The 16,085-nt window shown below is 40.7% G+C and overlaps 1 protein-coding gene across 3 annotated transcripts in view; it reads right to left on the reverse strand.

Annotated features, from left to right (window-relative positions):
• Nucleotides 1–16,085, reverse strand: part of tln2b (talin 2b) — an 87,684-nt gene that overhangs the window by 27,288 nt on the left and 44,311 nt on the right. For all 3 annotated transcript variants that reach the window (XM_074677031.1, XM_074677030.1, XM_074677029.1), the window contains exons 7-21: nucleotides 12,729–12,856; nucleotides 12,368–12,431; nucleotides 12,067–12,171; nucleotides 9,725–9,880; nucleotides 8,883–8,984; nucleotides 8,688–8,764; nucleotides 7,425–7,608; nucleotides 6,846–6,959; nucleotides 6,341–6,449; nucleotides 5,523–5,731; nucleotides 5,203–5,301; nucleotides 4,480–4,647; nucleotides 3,865–4,159; nucleotides 1,630–1,796; nucleotides 748–876 (exon numbers count right to left, since the gene is read on the reverse strand). In XM_074677031.1, the coding sequence (XP_074533132.1) occupies nucleotides 748–876; nucleotides 1,630–1,796; nucleotides 3,865–4,159; nucleotides 4,480–4,647; nucleotides 5,203–5,301; nucleotides 5,523–5,731; nucleotides 6,341–6,449; nucleotides 6,846–6,959; nucleotides 7,425–7,608; nucleotides 8,688–8,764; nucleotides 8,883–8,984; nucleotides 9,725–9,880; nucleotides 12,067–12,171; nucleotides 12,368–12,431; nucleotides 12,729–12,856 (2,106 nt within the window). The remainder of the gene's footprint in view (nucleotides 1–747; nucleotides 877–1,629; nucleotides 1,797–3,864; nucleotides 4,160–4,479; nucleotides 4,648–5,202; nucleotides 5,302–5,522; nucleotides 5,732–6,340; nucleotides 6,450–6,845; nucleotides 6,960–7,424; nucleotides 7,609–8,687; nucleotides 8,765–8,882; nucleotides 8,985–9,724; nucleotides 9,881–12,066; nucleotides 12,172–12,367; nucleotides 12,432–12,728; nucleotides 12,857–16,085) is intronic.

Genomic DNA, 16,085 nt, shown 5'->3' on the forward strand with positions numbered 1-16,085 from the left:
TATCACAAGACCTGCAGAACCAAAACAGGTCTGAACTGCATGGAGAATTGGCATTAAAGGCGTGAGCGGTATTTTGAACTTTTTGGTGAACTTATTCACAGAATACTGAATTCACTTCAAAATAAAAACGTGTCTGTGTAGCAGTGGGTGAGGACAGACTGGGTAAGACTTTTTGCATCTAAAAAGGCCCAAATGCAGTTATTATGACATGCACACTTACAGATCTGTGAGACTTAAACCTTTATTGGATCAAACTTTACCACGATGGAAGCAGTCATTAGCAGCCCTGCTGTAGCCATGTGAAGCAAGTCTGATAAAAGGCTTATCCCAGTCCTGGCTAATGCATAGTTTATGGGCCAAGGACATTAAACACTGGGAACTCTGGAGCAGAGTGGGTCTAGTCATTAAGGGCAATCTGATACCAAAGGTTAAACACAGATCTTGACACTTCAATAGTTCACTCACAGTGCTAAAAGGATTTAAAGCTTGCTGCTTCGGGTAAAGAAAAATAACACTCTAGATGGGCTGTGTTTGTGAATATGGATGCTAAGGAATTTTGGTATCAGCAGTCTGGCGGCCTAATGTCTAAAGTGTCCTTTTATTTCTACAAGATTCCAGTAATATTCATACAACAGAAAGGAAAGTTGAGGTGACATCTCTGCCGGACAGAAGAAACAAAAAGGACAATTGTGTTTAGATAAGGTAGAAAAACACACCAGGAAGAAGATGTTGACTCTTATGACTCACCTCCAGCCTGTTAACAAGTTTTTTCTTTATTGCATTTTGAGCTGCAGCATTTGTGGCGACACGTAGCCCTTCAGCCGCCTCTCTGAGCCTCTGCTGCTGGTCCTCATTCTCTGGGTAAGCAGCCGCCCCCTGAGCCCACATTAAAACACATGCATTCACATCACCACACTACAATAGCCATCAGACAACAGCTCTACAAGATGAGCAGCTCTGTTTATAAATGTGGTACAATTGATGCAAATACAAATTTAGCTTGGTCTGCTCTCTGACAGTTTCCAGGGAAACCACTGAGGCTGGATTCCCACTTCCTCTTTGATAATGACAGTGATGTGGTGATTAATGCATCCAGGATCAAAAACATCTGATGTGCCATAAGTAGCGTTTCACTTCCCTGTGTATCTCACACTGATAATATACCGCTCAACCGTGCCAAGGGCTTATTAAGAGCCACTGATGCTGCACCTTTTTATTTTAGATGTGAAATCATGCTGGTTGCTAGCACATGCAGCAATGCCAAAATTGTACTCTATCAAATGAAAGCGATTCAGTTCAGTTCATCCTATTAACTGTACTTTCATCGTGACACAAGAAAATCACAGCAGTGGTGATAGAAAGAGAGAAAAAAAATAAAGACAATGAATCCTCTCAACAGTCCTGGACTAATCTGGTTGTTTGTAATGATGTTTAACGGAGGAATCTCATCTCCAACAATTTTCAACAAAGGGTTAATCAAAATGAAGAAAAAGAAATATACAAAAGATAAGAGCCACTTCAATTAATGTTTTAATAGGTATTTAAATCAGTTACACATCTAGTTTGATGTTGAGCAAATAACCCATCAGAACTGTTGCACTGCATTTAGAGACCCTGTCACTCTCTTACCTTCGCAGCCTCCACCATCCGCGCTGTGGCATCAGCCAGGAGTTTGGCAGCAGCGAGCAGTTTTTTGGAGTTGTCAACATCGACTTCAGCCTCTGCATCAGATCTCATGGCATTGACCAAGTCAGATGTTGCCTGAGCTAACACCCTAGCCTGGCGCACCATCTCACCTGTTCAACAATACAGGCACAAGTTATTTAAGAGAGTCAAAGGCAGATGCCACAGAACATCAAATAAACCAGTGATGCAGTACAGAGACAAGCCAACGCTGAAGCTGTAAGTCAGTTTATGAAACAGAGCGGATTTAGCACATCTGTTGGGTCTTACAGAACTTTTGTATAAGCTCTAAAAAAGAAAGAGGTATATCTTAAAAACTGAAAATGCTTGTGGAGGACGTAAAAGACCTAGGAGAAAAGGGCTGCTGCTCATAGACTTCTAATCAGAAGTCATTGGAGTTACGGACTGTGGTCAACACAAAATAATGCAGGTTTCATACACATCAGCATGGGATTCACTTTTTAAGCCCAGAGGCTATAAACACTGAGTGTGCGTACAATGCACTGCCCTGTACACACACTCGGTGTGTGGCCATTTACACCCTACAAGCACTTACACAGGATAAAATATTCTGTTTCAGTAAATAGCACAATACTGGTGTGCAGGGGTATCTCCAAAAATTGAGTGCTGTGGGAAATTTTATGTTTTCTAGTAGTTATTCAAGCATGTGAGGATAAGCCACAGAAAGCCCCTGCTCAAAAGCAGAGCGCTGTACTGAAACATTTCAAGAGAAAGTTGACTAAAAGGGAAGTGTGAAAGGACAAGATGCTTAAGCAACAAGGATTCCAAAGCCTGTGATTCATAACGTTTGGAGACAAATCTTGACTGTCACCTTCCTATTATCACCTGGCAAAGGGAAAATAAGGACAAGATTTTTGTTATGTGTTCTGAAATCTTTTCAGATGATTTGGAAATCAGGGACCTGAGTCCCAACTAAGTGTTGAGAGTATAAATTAAGATACATTTTAGAAGTTGAATATATACTTTTTAAATTTGAATCCTTTGATTAATTGTTCTCAGGAAATATAACAATATGAGATTGGATTTCTGATTTTAATGCATTATAAGCTATAATCATCAAAATTAAAACAAAAGGCTTAAAATATATTACATAAATTAATGACAGAGGAGAGTTTAACTTTATGAATAAAATTATGAAAAAAATCCTCTTTGTTCTAGTTTTTGAGCTGCACCAATTTGTTTATTTCAAAGGAGGATATTTAATTTACCTCGATAGTTTAGTAAAGAACTTGCAGATAAAGTTTCCAGGAAATATCATCTTTTGGCTAATATGATAGGAGAAAAATACACAATGGCCAATCAATGACTAAGGTCCTCCGCCTCCAGTATTATAACAAAGACGTCCTTAAAATATCCTCATACTACAGCATCACAAAACTCTACATTTGTTCATCACTAAAAATTCTGTACTTGTCCTGGAGCGTCTCATTGTTTTCACCCTCATGACTTTCACAGCTGAAGGTTTCCAGTGAGTCATCCTCTCTCACACAAATAAAAGTCTTTGGAATATATGTAACATCTCCCCACACACCTGCTATAAAAAGCTGTGTTTCCCAAACACCCACCTGCAGCTTGAAATAACTCACCCAGAGAAGAATGAGAGAGACAAGACATACAGGTGCTTTACAACCTACATCCAGAGGCCTTGAGGTTCAACCAATACTCTGTAGAAGGAATTCTGAACTGAGCTTTTGCTACTGGTTTCTTTTTTTTATGTTGATTTATGGAAGGTAAAATGTTTGTCCTTCCAAAAATGCACAGACCATGTGTTTTCTTTTAAGTTTCAAAGCCTCCCTGATACTAATTGGGACCAGATTGAGAGCACTGTAGTGGTTTTGGATGACATGTTTCCTATGACCCCATGAGAATTGGCGGGGTTTGGAAATTCCTCAACCTCATGGCTTGAACCATAACAAACAGCATGAGCTTTGAAAATGTCTCGGTAGATTTTTTAGATCACTTCACATGGACAAAAATATCTTAAGGCACTTTTGTGCTGTCAAAACATGTGAGAAGACAGGAAGTGAAAGCAGGTATTCATTAAAGAACACCTGATTTTTTTTCCCATTTACATTCTTCATTGAGGGAAAACATTAAATGAACTGAAAAGACACCAAACTTTACTGAAGCAGAAACATTTCTAGCTCTGTCTGTACTCACCAGCATCACCCATGGAGGTAAAAATGTTTTCTGTCACATTCATGATGGTGTCTGTAGCCTGGTCGTATCGTCCGATGGGCTCGCCGCAGCTGGCGTAGTGGCGGACGTGCTGCAGCAGGTCGCTGAGGGCTTGGCTCACCACACCAGCTGCTGCCCCGACTTGCTTCAGCAGCTCGCCGTCGTCGCTGGCCGAGCGGCAAGCCTTGACACAGGTTTCAACAGAGCGGTCCACCAGCTTCCCAGCCTCGACAAGCTGCTCCTGACACACTGGGGAGCTGATGGTTGGGCTCACCACCTGTGTTACACAGAATCATTGGCAAACAGTCAGACAGGCTGTAGAGTTCAAATCCATCAAACAGGCTCTATCTATATATCTATTCTTAATCAGGTCATAGAACAATAATGCTAGCTGCAAAATACAAAAAACTGTGTTTTTTTTATTATAGATTAGAAAACACTCATTATTGCAACGTTAACAACTAAAAGAAAAAAAAAGGCAAATAAACAACTGAAACAAATCGTCTACCATTATTAAATCCACCCTGTTTATTTACTGTCGATTGATATGTCGTTCCTGTGTTTCGCTACTGAGATTAACAAATTTTAGATCAGTACCTTGGTGCAGGCCACAAGCTGTGAGGTGGACAGGGCACACTGAGTGGCAGCTGCGATCACCCGGTTCTGCAGAACAGTGTCCTCGGCCACCTGGGCCACGTTCTTGGCCTTCAGGACCAGCATAGCAGCTGCATTGGCCACTGCTTTGGCAAGATTCATAAGGGTGTCCTGCAACAAATTAATCAATGTCCTTCACTGAAACACAGCACAGCTGTGCACATGCGACTGAGGGAGCATGCGAGTAAATGTTTTTAGCTCAATTTGTTAGGATGATGAAGTGGGAACACTGGCACAGAAAATGCATGAGGTATAACAGCAGTGCAACAAGATAAGTAATTTAACCAAGAGGTAGATGATTGTGATGAATCTTAGGGGCTAAGAAATGAATAATATCTTTATTAAGTAGAGCAGCTAACTGCAAACATCATTGATTTTCATATTGTAAGGAGTATTGGCTTAAAGTTTATGGAAATCAATACAAGTCCTCCACAGGCAGAAAGGGAAGGCCTAAAAAAGATGTGTCTGAGACAACATAATGTCATTTTTCTTCTTGAGGCTTTCATTCTGACACTTTGTTATATGATACACAAAGTATTGGTCTAATATTAGAGCCTGGGATGATTACTTTAGCATGTATTGACATTTTTAAAGGCCCGAGAGTCAGCGTGTGTCTTCCTGTTTGACCAGCAGTGTCATAGAAACAGGGAGTGGGCGGCTTCCAACCTGGAACTTCTCGTCAGTCTCGCCCTCCCCCATGTGACGGAGCAGGTCCCCGCTGGCCTGTCCAATGCTTCCTGCTGCAGTCAGCACAGTCTGTCTGGGCTATAAGAGGATGACATCATCACATTCATTACACTGGCCTGTTCTCACACAGAGGCCTCCATGAATTATCTAAAACAGACTTCTGGATTCCAACCTGTCTTTACTGGGATATGGATGAAAAGGAAAGGAGGAGGTTCAGTACAGTATGGGGCTTTGTGGCTACCGGGGATTACAAAGGAGGATGGAGTCCAAGTCAGTAGATTAATCAGTGGGAGTCTCACCTCAGCAGCTGCAGGCTCAACAGATCTGAGCAGATCTGACACAGCTCCTGCCAGCATCCTGGCAGCACCCATGAGCTTGTGTCCACTGCCCACCTCGTCGTCCATTAGTGCCGCAAGCAGCTTGACACCCTTCGACATTTCCGTGAGGTTGGAGGAAATGGTGGTGATTGCGCAGCCCACTGCTGTGTAGTCTGTGTCTGTGGGCTCACCTGTGAAAAATGGATTGTTATCATTACAAAATTAACCTCTGCTGTTCATCTTAGAGTCCTACTCTGCATTGTCTAATCCACAGATTGAATGTCACAAACTGTAACATACAAATCAGTGTTAGTGTCACAGTTGAAGCCTCTTGGAAATGGCTCCACAGAGATGAGCACATTCAAACACGTTGTTATGAAAACAACCAACTTTATATTAGTTGGTGAAAGGAGTGTAACGGCATCCAAACAGATGGCAAAATAAGATTAAAACCCGGCAAAGTCTCCCAGGAACTTCTCTGGCATTGTGCCATCAGGGGGAACAGAGAGAAACACCAGCAGCAAGTTGGACCTTAGGACAACGAATTCAAGATTTTCTTCATCAGTTGAAATACTTGTAGGAGCTCATTATCAGTGAGTGCTCAACAGCTGGTTAGAAAACATTATCTTTGATTCCCATCTAAGGGCTACAAAAATGCAAAGACAAACAATAATTTCTGAAACAGGGCCATTTTCCTCTGAGCTCTGTCCAGCGTAGACTTCATTAACAGGAATCCTGGTGAAAATTTAATGAAAGTTATAAACTGAGAGTGTTATCCTTAAATTCTCCCGGGCGCTCACCTGCAGTGAGATTGACGACAGATGCTGTACCAGCGGTGATGGCATCAACCTGAGAGTGGATTTCGTGTTTGGATTCATCCACTTTGTTCTGAACCCAAACTCTGGATGCCTTTTTTGGAGAGGGAGGAAAAGCAGAGCTATTGGCTTTCATCACAGTGGGTGATTTTCAGCTCTTATAAACTTTCTCATGCAGGATTAAAGGACTAGGGCTGAACAACACCTCCAGCTTTGGAAACACTCAAGCATAAAGTGCAGCCCCCATGTTTACCATCAGAACTACATCCTAATTATATCTGAGAAATACGCTGGACTTTGATGTGCTGTAAATGCTTATTTCTATGTAATCTCTCTGCCGTGCAAAACCAGAGGCTGTAATATCAGAGAGCAATGAAAAAACTCAGCAGTTGTCCTAAATGGTTGGCTTTTGAGGAGTGCTGCATCTCCATCTATGCTGCTATTCCAAAATGTATTCTTAAAAACTGTAATAGTGGGAAAGGAAACATACCAAGTCATGGCCGAGTGGAGGCAGATTATCTACATGTCCCAGGTCAGCCTGCGCCTGCTGTACAGCCTGCATACTGCTGTTGATGGTCCCCATCAGGGCCTGCTGGGCTAGACTCTGATAGCCACGGAGACACACAGTGTGCAGATGACTCAACAAAAGCAATCTAAATAATCAATGAGTATTTGAAGAGGGCACAGAGCTGAGACACTCTCCTTGCAGTCTAATGTCTGTAAACAGCAGGAGACAGATGAGCTTTGAGTGTGAGGAAATCATTTATTCCTTTTTTCACCAACAGACCTCTTTGGAGGATTTATTGATGACAGCCGCAACAAAAACGAATATTTCAAAGGCTGCATTTCATTTTTAAATGTAAGAACAATGAATCTAAACGGTACTTTATATTTTTCTTAAATGTGGTATCTCTCCACTTCACTGTTTCATCCTCATGCGTTACTTTAATGGCACAGATTGGCCCAGAGCTGGATGGAAGATATAATTTTAACAAATGCTGACACAGGGCTGATAAAATATTGTCCAGGACAGTGTGTTTTCTTGCAAGAGATGAGAATTTTTACCCACCAGTGGGGGCATGTGTCCTCTGTGCATCTGCCCTGTGGTGATCTGCTGCTGTGCAGAGGGCATCGTGCCCACATTGAAGGTGTCAGGGCCTCCTACGGACCCAGAACGAATTATACCTGGAAGTGCTACTGAGCCGTGCTCCACACGACCCACCCGGTTAAACTGCTGCTGCAAAATTGTGGACCTTATATAGTGGAAAGAGAGACAAAGTGGATGCTGAACTTCAGAGAATAGAGGTAAATTCTGTAATTCTTTACTCTTGAAACAACCACATATATCACAAACAGACCTTTTTTAACATATTAGTCTTACAACAGCATGCTATTTGCAGGGATATCTTCAAGAACAGGATTTTCCTTTGATTTACTTAAGAGTGGCTTTTTAAATTCTGATCATTGCTCCAGCTGATAATGCAACTGTCACGAAATTATAATTGAAACAATTATCATGCTAACAAATGTTCCCACAGTGAGTGAGCATTGTCAGAGAAAACACTGCGCGGAAAGATGTCTGTTTTCCTGCCCAGCTCAACAGATGCTCCTGACTCTAATGGTTAATTATGGCTTGTTTTGAGAGGCAGCAATTATGTTTTTGTGCTGAGGAACCACAACATGAGTCAATTGGCCAATAAGCAGCAGGAATACGATGCCCCATTCTGCTAGCGAGTGGTTTGCTCTGAGCCATGTGGATCTCCGGTGTCATGAAATTTTTGAGCTCTGTGTGATGGGTGCGTCAGCTTTACCTCTATTTGCATCAGTTACTTAATTATACTGTGAAACTTAGGGGTGATGGAAACCAACTGAGAGATTAAAACTACTGAATATAACAGCTCCAAATTAGTTGCTATCATGACCTGCATGATGTCTTAATTTCCAAATGATGCAGCTTTCTTGTAGGTAAGAAGTTGATTATTTGGTGGCTTTACCCCGAGGCTGGTTTTGTGTTCTGCTCCCCAAATAAAGAAAATACAAGGAGGTAATTCAATAAATTGTAGCCTGGAGTATCAAGACTATCAGTGTTAATTTTATTTTTTTATTCAAAGGACTGCTTTTTTGGTTTAATTCTAATATCAATTTTGTTCAGGGTGCTAAAACCAGCTGGCAGAAATGTAATTACATGCACAGTTAAACAGTGAGGTTAAAATTCATGAGAAATATCTAAACTGAGCTAGCTGAATAAAAATGGTCGGCTCAGTCTCAGGCAGTCAGTCTGAAACAGGGGAGGGAGATACAGTATATAAAAAATATATCTCATGTTACTCACTTCTTAGGGGACACAGATTCCTCCAGCATGGTGGATTCCTCATCTCCCTCAAGGCCAAAGCGATCCTTACTCTGCTTCTGTAAGGGGAAGAGTAAAAGGCATCACAGTGAGTTATACAGGATACACGTATGGGGACATAGATGTGGAGTGTGTTGTACTTATTCATGCTTTTACATTGAATATTTCAGCACTTGCCTTCTTAAGAATAATATCAATGTATCCAGCAATAAGCTGGGATATCTGCTCTCCTTCTGTTGTCTGGACCGAGTAGTAACTCTCCTGGTACTCGCCAAAATCCTTAATGAGGCATCGAAGACAGAAGAGATTCAGGCCAACACTTTATAGCACGTCTTTAGAAATGATTTAACATCCCATACCAAATCCAAGACTTACATTCTGCATGCAGATAAAACAAAAATGCCTTTCTAAGTTGAAGTTTGGAATAAACTTGGCAAACCAAGCTTATTGCTCCTCTTAACAAAAAAAAGAAAAACAGACTGGCCTCTACAGTGCATGCTATTCCTCCAAAGAGCTGATTAAAAGTAAGACGTAGTGAATCTCATAACTCACTTCAAAGCTTTATGCAGAAATGTAAGGGTGAGTATTTTCAGCTTAAATCAATATTGGCAAATATACCGTAGAGTATTTTCTCAAATCTGCATAATCTATTAATCTTTAAATGTGGTGCTCTTCTCCGATATAAAAGCGAAAAACAGACAACACTGTTGCCAACAGCTGGTTAAGAAAATTGAAAATGCTTTCAGATAAATAAAACATCCAAATGTTGCATATTCTTCCCTGGGCATCTATTGTTAACTGCGATGAAATAGCCAGCTGGAATTTTGAAAACATTCAATAATGGAGTCTGAGGTCTCGACATTTTTTGAAGCACTCTGTTTGAGCAGGGAAATGAAAACAAGAGAAGATTGAATACATGATACAGCGCTGTGTAAATCCCAGCGTGCACAGAAAAAGTGAATATGTGTGCAGGATTAGGAGTGTGTAACGTGGGACTGACGCAGAGAGTCACACAGTACCAGGGTGAAGCTCTTGGGGGAAGCAGCCCATCTCTTCACTGTTGTCAGCGGCCACTCCTGCACCACATCCTTCGTCTTCTCATCCACTCGCATCACTGACTCTTTGGTTATCCCAAGCAGCCGCGGGACCAGCTTATTTTTACCCTTCATCTTTTCCTGTCAAATAGAGAAACATCAGACAACATTAAGTCGGTGTGAAACACCTACACAGATGATTCATTGAAGGTGCAAATGCAAAATCGTTGTGCCATTCTGCTAGTGTGATGGTAATACACATGCTGTGTCCGTGGCTTTAAGCCCCAAATGGAGGCGGAGAAGGGCAGCTGTGAAGTGACCCAGCAGAGTTCAGCCTTGTTTAACGGCTGCTTTATTGAACAGGGTCTCCACAGGCTTTAGTCACTGTCAGCACACCAGCATGGTGCTTCCACCAAGCGCTCTGCCTGACCGGCTCCAGTGCACTCCACTCTCTGCCCACTGGAAAACTATTACTGCTCACTTCAGAGACTGAGCCCACACTTGGCTCCCCTCCATGGGTGCAGAGGATGACACAAAAATTAGTTGTTTGAAGAGACAGGGGAGTTCATGTACATTTTCTGTCTCCAGGCTATTGTTTTTTTTCTTCTTTCTTTTTTTATCGTCAGGTCTAAATGGAGAACTCAGAGTATCGAACAAAGGCCAATAAGTGGAACAGCTTCGAGGTTCAAGGGCTCTTAAACACAAGGACAGATAACATTATGCCAGTGATCATGATAGCCTTAAACAAAGGTTCATTACAGACCCACATTGTTTTAGGTTGTGCTGCTTCAACGTCACAGTTATCAAGGCTGTACTGAAGCAGGAAGTTTGATTTTCTAATCTGAAGTGTGCAGCTGGCGTATCAAATTATTTCAATTTGCTTAACCTTGATCATTCATGGGGAAAATTTTCATGTGCAGGAGATCACAATAGAAAAGGGGCTGTTTATTGTACACACTTGCATGCATGGCTACAGGAAACACACATACACACACAGTTATTGATTTCCCACGTTAGTTATTTCCATATCTGTAAAGTTTGCAGCAAGAAGAGCTTTCAACCTTAGACGAACAGTAATTACAGTCTGGCAGACGGAAAATGGAAGGTAACAATAAACTGAGATTTGCTTCAACAAAGTCAGGTCTGCGCTGTTGCTAGCATCAAGAAGAGAGTGCAGCGCGAGTGAATTATTTAACAGAGTCTCGAAATCTTCATCACTGCACTCTTCATCACACACAGACAGTTCCTGTACACACTCACACAAACACACTTCTATTCACACGCTGGCACACAGAGAAAATCTTAACCCTGCACTCTGTCATAACTTCAAGGCCAAACTTCCATTTTGTGTCCATTAGGACCTTATGCTCTCCTCCTCTCTGCTATATGTGAGTTACCAAATGGACCTCTGTCAGTCAGCTTTTATAACACCTCATGGTGAAGCTTCATTCTCCTTAAATGCTGAAATCTAATTCCACTTTTGTGTGCGCTAAACCATAACAGGACAGGTTTATCATAGCACTGAGCGTAAACACAAGGGATGGGTAAAAATATTGATTAATTGATGCATTGCAATATTTCCTGTCCAATTCAATATTGATTTGGAAATTCCTCCTAATTGATTCACCTCCTGGCCAGTGGGGGGCCGTGTGCATGTTAATTGCATTGTATGGACGGTGGCTGCACTAGACCAAACAACAACAAAAAATGGCAACCAAAGCGAGCTGTGGGGAAAAGCCAGCTCCTTCAACTTTTAGGTGTGAGGGTTGTTGCTCAAAAACATTGGATTACACAGCACATGTGTTTACATGGGCATGAAAATAAATATTTAAAAATTACCAACAGAAACTTTACTAAATGTGTATTTCTTCCTCTTATTGAATAAAAAATGAAGCGTTTAAATCAATATGGCATTGAATTAAAATTAAATCTAATTGCAACCTAAAGAATCAAAATTGAATGAAATCTAACCTTCAGCCCTCGCAGACACATCAGACAATTCTGATGTACTAGATGATGGGGTCTTCTGGGTTTTTAGCAAGCAATGAAAATGTTAAAAAGTGCTAAAAATATCAGAGCAGCATGTCCACTATAAGATTTTGTGTAAAAAAATCTGTTTAAACCAGAATTAATCTGGGAAACAATAAACACATTTGGGGGACTTTATGTCATTATTCATTCAGGACAAGTGAAATGTAGGAAAGGGCTACAGCTTTTGTACATGGGGCGCACAATCTCACCACAAGACAGAATAGGCCCTGTAGATTGTCGTTTGATCATAAACCAGTACGTGTAATGCGTTTTAACTTTCTGGTTTCAGCTCTTACCTTGACCAGGAAGAAGGACACTCCATATGTCTGCAGAGACCTGGCGAGCTTCACATATTTCACTTTTGCCTCAATTTCCGTCATCTCCCCACAGTTTTTATGATCCTGGACAGAGAACAACAGTTAATTCCCCACTGAGGATGATCATTACATATGTTATGTGTTATGTGCTCTACATGTTTTGCATTATGTTAAGTTATGCCTCAACAGGGAACAGATTACTATAATTCCAGGCACAGTCCACAGTTTCTAACACATTATTTACTTTAAATGTGCCATATAAGCTATGCCATGTACATACCTGGAATATTTTCTTCTCTGACCCTCTTTGCTTTATGTACTCTTTAGGTAGGAACTCCTTCAGGCTAGAGAGAAAAATGACAATTTAACACGGTTACCCTTTTCAGCTGCAGGCATTTCCTTTTCTGTTAACATACCTCAACATATGAGGTCATTCTTGCCCTACTGCCTACATATCAGAAAACAGTTGTAACAGCTGACATCACCCCTGAGCTTTCCATGGAAGGAAATCCCTGAAGCAACAGCCTGGAGATAACCACTGTGTATGCACAGCTGTGATTGTAACATATAAAACTACAGAGTATAGTTTTAATACAAATGATTTTGTTAATGTATGTTTGAGGAAATAACAAAAAACTTACTCAAGGAATCCAGGTTTGTGTTTGTGCTCAGCGTGGGGTCCAAACTGGATCTGAGCCTGGATCCCTGCAAACTCACAGGCTTTATCAAAGGAGACGGGGTGGGATCCGTTCAATATATCATCCCTCGCCTGAAGGAGACATGATGAGAGGGTTGGGGGGAAAGTGGTGGGGTGGAGTAAGTTTGAAGCAAGGGACTACAAAGGCACGAGTTATCCTAACTTTAGCCTGCACAGCTCCATAATGAACACTTCACTGTGTGCTTTGAATGCAGCCTGGCTTCAGAGAGGATATCATCAAACTGAATGAGGAAGTACACTTCCAGAGCAGGGACTTATCCACACAGGGGAGACAAATAAGATTTGTTTGTGACATTAAAGTTATTCCACTTGCTTTCTGATTTAGCAGCACTTACGATTTGTCATCACAGCTCCATTGTGTTATTAAAACAGAGAACACATTGGAGAAAAGCATCAGGCTTCAAAATCCCATCTGCCTTACAGAGTGGTCCCTAATATGATGTCAAGAAATGGAAGGCGTGTTTTTTTTCTGTCGGTGGTGCTGAGACATCACTTATGTTTCGATGCATTTTCAGACCGTCTACATTATCTTCAGCATTTAGCTGGATGGAAAAGGAGAAGCCATTGTTGACATCTTTCAAATGGATGTCAGTGTCTTCTGTTTTCTCCAGGGGGCAGTCAGCTCTGCCTGGCTTTCTCTTTCTCACTGCCCTCTCTCACTTCCTCTTTCTAGTTCACTGCTGCAAAATTAATGGCTCCAAAAGCTAAGAGGCCTTGCTATCAGTGAGAATGGCCCCATCAGTGCTTTTAGCATTAGCATATCAGTGCACGACGTGGACCCCGGATCATTCTTCCGTCCCATTACATCAGTGAAAAACTAAGCGCTAGCTTATAGCTGTAATGAGGACAACAATCTCCTCCACTCACAATCAAGTCCTTTCCCCAGTGCTATTCACAGTGGAGTGCATAAGCTCTTACAGAATACAAGAAGGTGCTCTAAAATTAGCCCTCACACATGCCATTCACTGTGGTACACTGTGTTCACAGGCTTGTGTAATTGTGTGACATACTGGGAATAAAGGGAGGACAAGATGTTAAAGTTTAAATTTTACAGTCAGCACTGTTTGGTGGCTGCAGAGTAGTCATAAAGGGTTATGATTTCATCAGAGAGACCCACTTCAGGAAAAAAGAAAAAGGATCTAGGCTGCAAGAGCCTCATTGTGGGTTCACATTCAGTTTACAATCTGTCCTGCAGTTACAGAGATGTAGTGAATAAAATTTCAAAGGAAAGGCGGCGTGTTGTTATGACGTTAGAGGAGTTTCCTGGTGATGTGTTTGCACATTTTCAAAACTAAAAAAATGTATTCTTATGGCATCCTGATACAAACTGGTACACTCTCTACATTAGATGGTTTGTTTAACAAATTAAAATAATTTACACCTGCTTTTACATCATAAATAAGGGATAATGCTTATTTAGCTAGCATTTTTATCTCACTTAACTGAAGACATTAACAAACCAACAAAAATTACTGATAAAAAAAAATCTTATTGATAAATAATTTAATAATACTGCTAAAAAATAGATCTTTTGAGCTGCATAACCTTTGCACAAAAATTTTGTAGCAACAACTTGTGAAACTAAATTCTTGTAAAAATGTGTCAATTATGGACCAGCAGTGGAAAAGTCTCATCTGTCTCAAGTAACTTGACCCTCAGAATATTTTTTTAGTTATTGTTTGGGCTTTTTATGGCTTTAATCAGATAAGAGAGAACAGTGGATTAAACAGAAAAGAGTGTGAGATTGGAGGATGACACAAAATGATTGCCACCTGCTCGAAGGCGGACCTCATGGGGCGCAACCTGGACCACTAGGCCTTATGCACCCTTCTCCCTTCATATTTTAGATTAAACTTTTTTTCCCACTTCCTCTGGTGTTTATTCTTTTCTAGTTACATCTTAGCGTTGATTATAGCGTTCTCTGAACAAGTGATTTTCAGATACTCACTACCAAAACTAACCATCTATCATATACTTGGAGTCCCTTGCTGAATCAACTAATAATGAATTTCACACATTCCAGATATCTCTTCATTTCCTCTCTAGCCTGCATAAGTTCTGTATGTGCACATAGTGCTGCAGTCACATGCCCTTATATGGGCATTTAAGGGATGTGCTAAATGGGATCATGGAGCATGAGATTCAAAGTAATGACATGAGTGATAAAAATTCTGCTGTCTCAGAAACTGTTATGAGTCTGACTTGTGTTTTCTTCAGGATAAGTCTAGGATAAATCTTGAGAAGATGGTAATGAGGCCATTTGAGATCAAACATCTCTTTTACAAGAGTGTCTGGGCAAGGTTTACAGCCCCATGGTTCACAAAGTGTTCCGGTAATTCGAATTTTTTGTAGCAATCAGTGACACTCACCACTCTCTGCTGCCCGTGCATAAACTGAAGGACAGGATCTTACTCTTATTCTCACTTATTAGAGGTGGCTGTGGCCCACTAGCTTTAAAGGCTGCTCTCAAATTTGTCATTATTTCAAGGCTAAAGCTTTTGCCAAAGTGTTTCATAACCTAAAATAGTCAAAGGGACCAATATTTTTGCCACATTGTCAACAGGCAGTGATTAAATGCACCAGATTTCTTTTTTTTTTTCTAGATTGATTAAATATTGAGACTGGTATCAGGTTGTTCCTTCAACTGAGAAGAAATGTCTTCTGCTGGATTCTGACCAATCATAATCAAGTATTTAAAACAGCTGGGTCCTAAAAAGTTATGATAAAAGATGAAAGCCTCACAGCTGTACAATCAAACAGCTAAGTGCAACACGCAGGACTCAGTAGCAACACATTAAAACCATATTTAACTGAGTTTTAAATACCTTGTAAAGCCTGGCTTGTCAAAAAAAATCATCAGAAAATTCAATTTTAGAACTGAGATGTTTATAAACCCTTTTAACAAAATCTACAAAAATATTCCTGTACCAATTTGTTTTTGATATATTTTTGCGTCATATTTGATAAAATAGGCAGTTAGGGCAACTTTTTTAGTAAATATGCATCCCTTCAAGGCAGAAGATACTTATTTGAAACATGAATAACAATTTAGATGTTCTACCTGAAAGTAAGCAAGGGCTTTCCTGAAAAATTGTGTTGATGATACATTGAGAGCAGCCATTTTGAAAAGAGCCAAAAGACAACTTCAGCTGCCTGTATGATATTCCTCAAGGGGGTAGAATTCATATTTCAAACAGTTTTTTAAGGAAACTATGTATCTTTTGATGAGATAGAGGCCTCTGAAACTCATGTATAAGTTGTGCTGCCTGGTCTCAGGTAT

The sequence above is a fragment of the Halichoeres trimaculatus genome, unplaced genomic scaffold, assembly GCF_033239565.1.
Source record: "Halichoeres trimaculatus isolate MK-OKI-2021-1 unplaced genomic scaffold, fHalTri1.1 fHalTri1_scaffold_10, whole genome shotgun sequence".
NCBI lineage: Eukaryota > Metazoa > Chordata > Actinopteri > Labriformes > Labridae > Halichoeres > Halichoeres trimaculatus.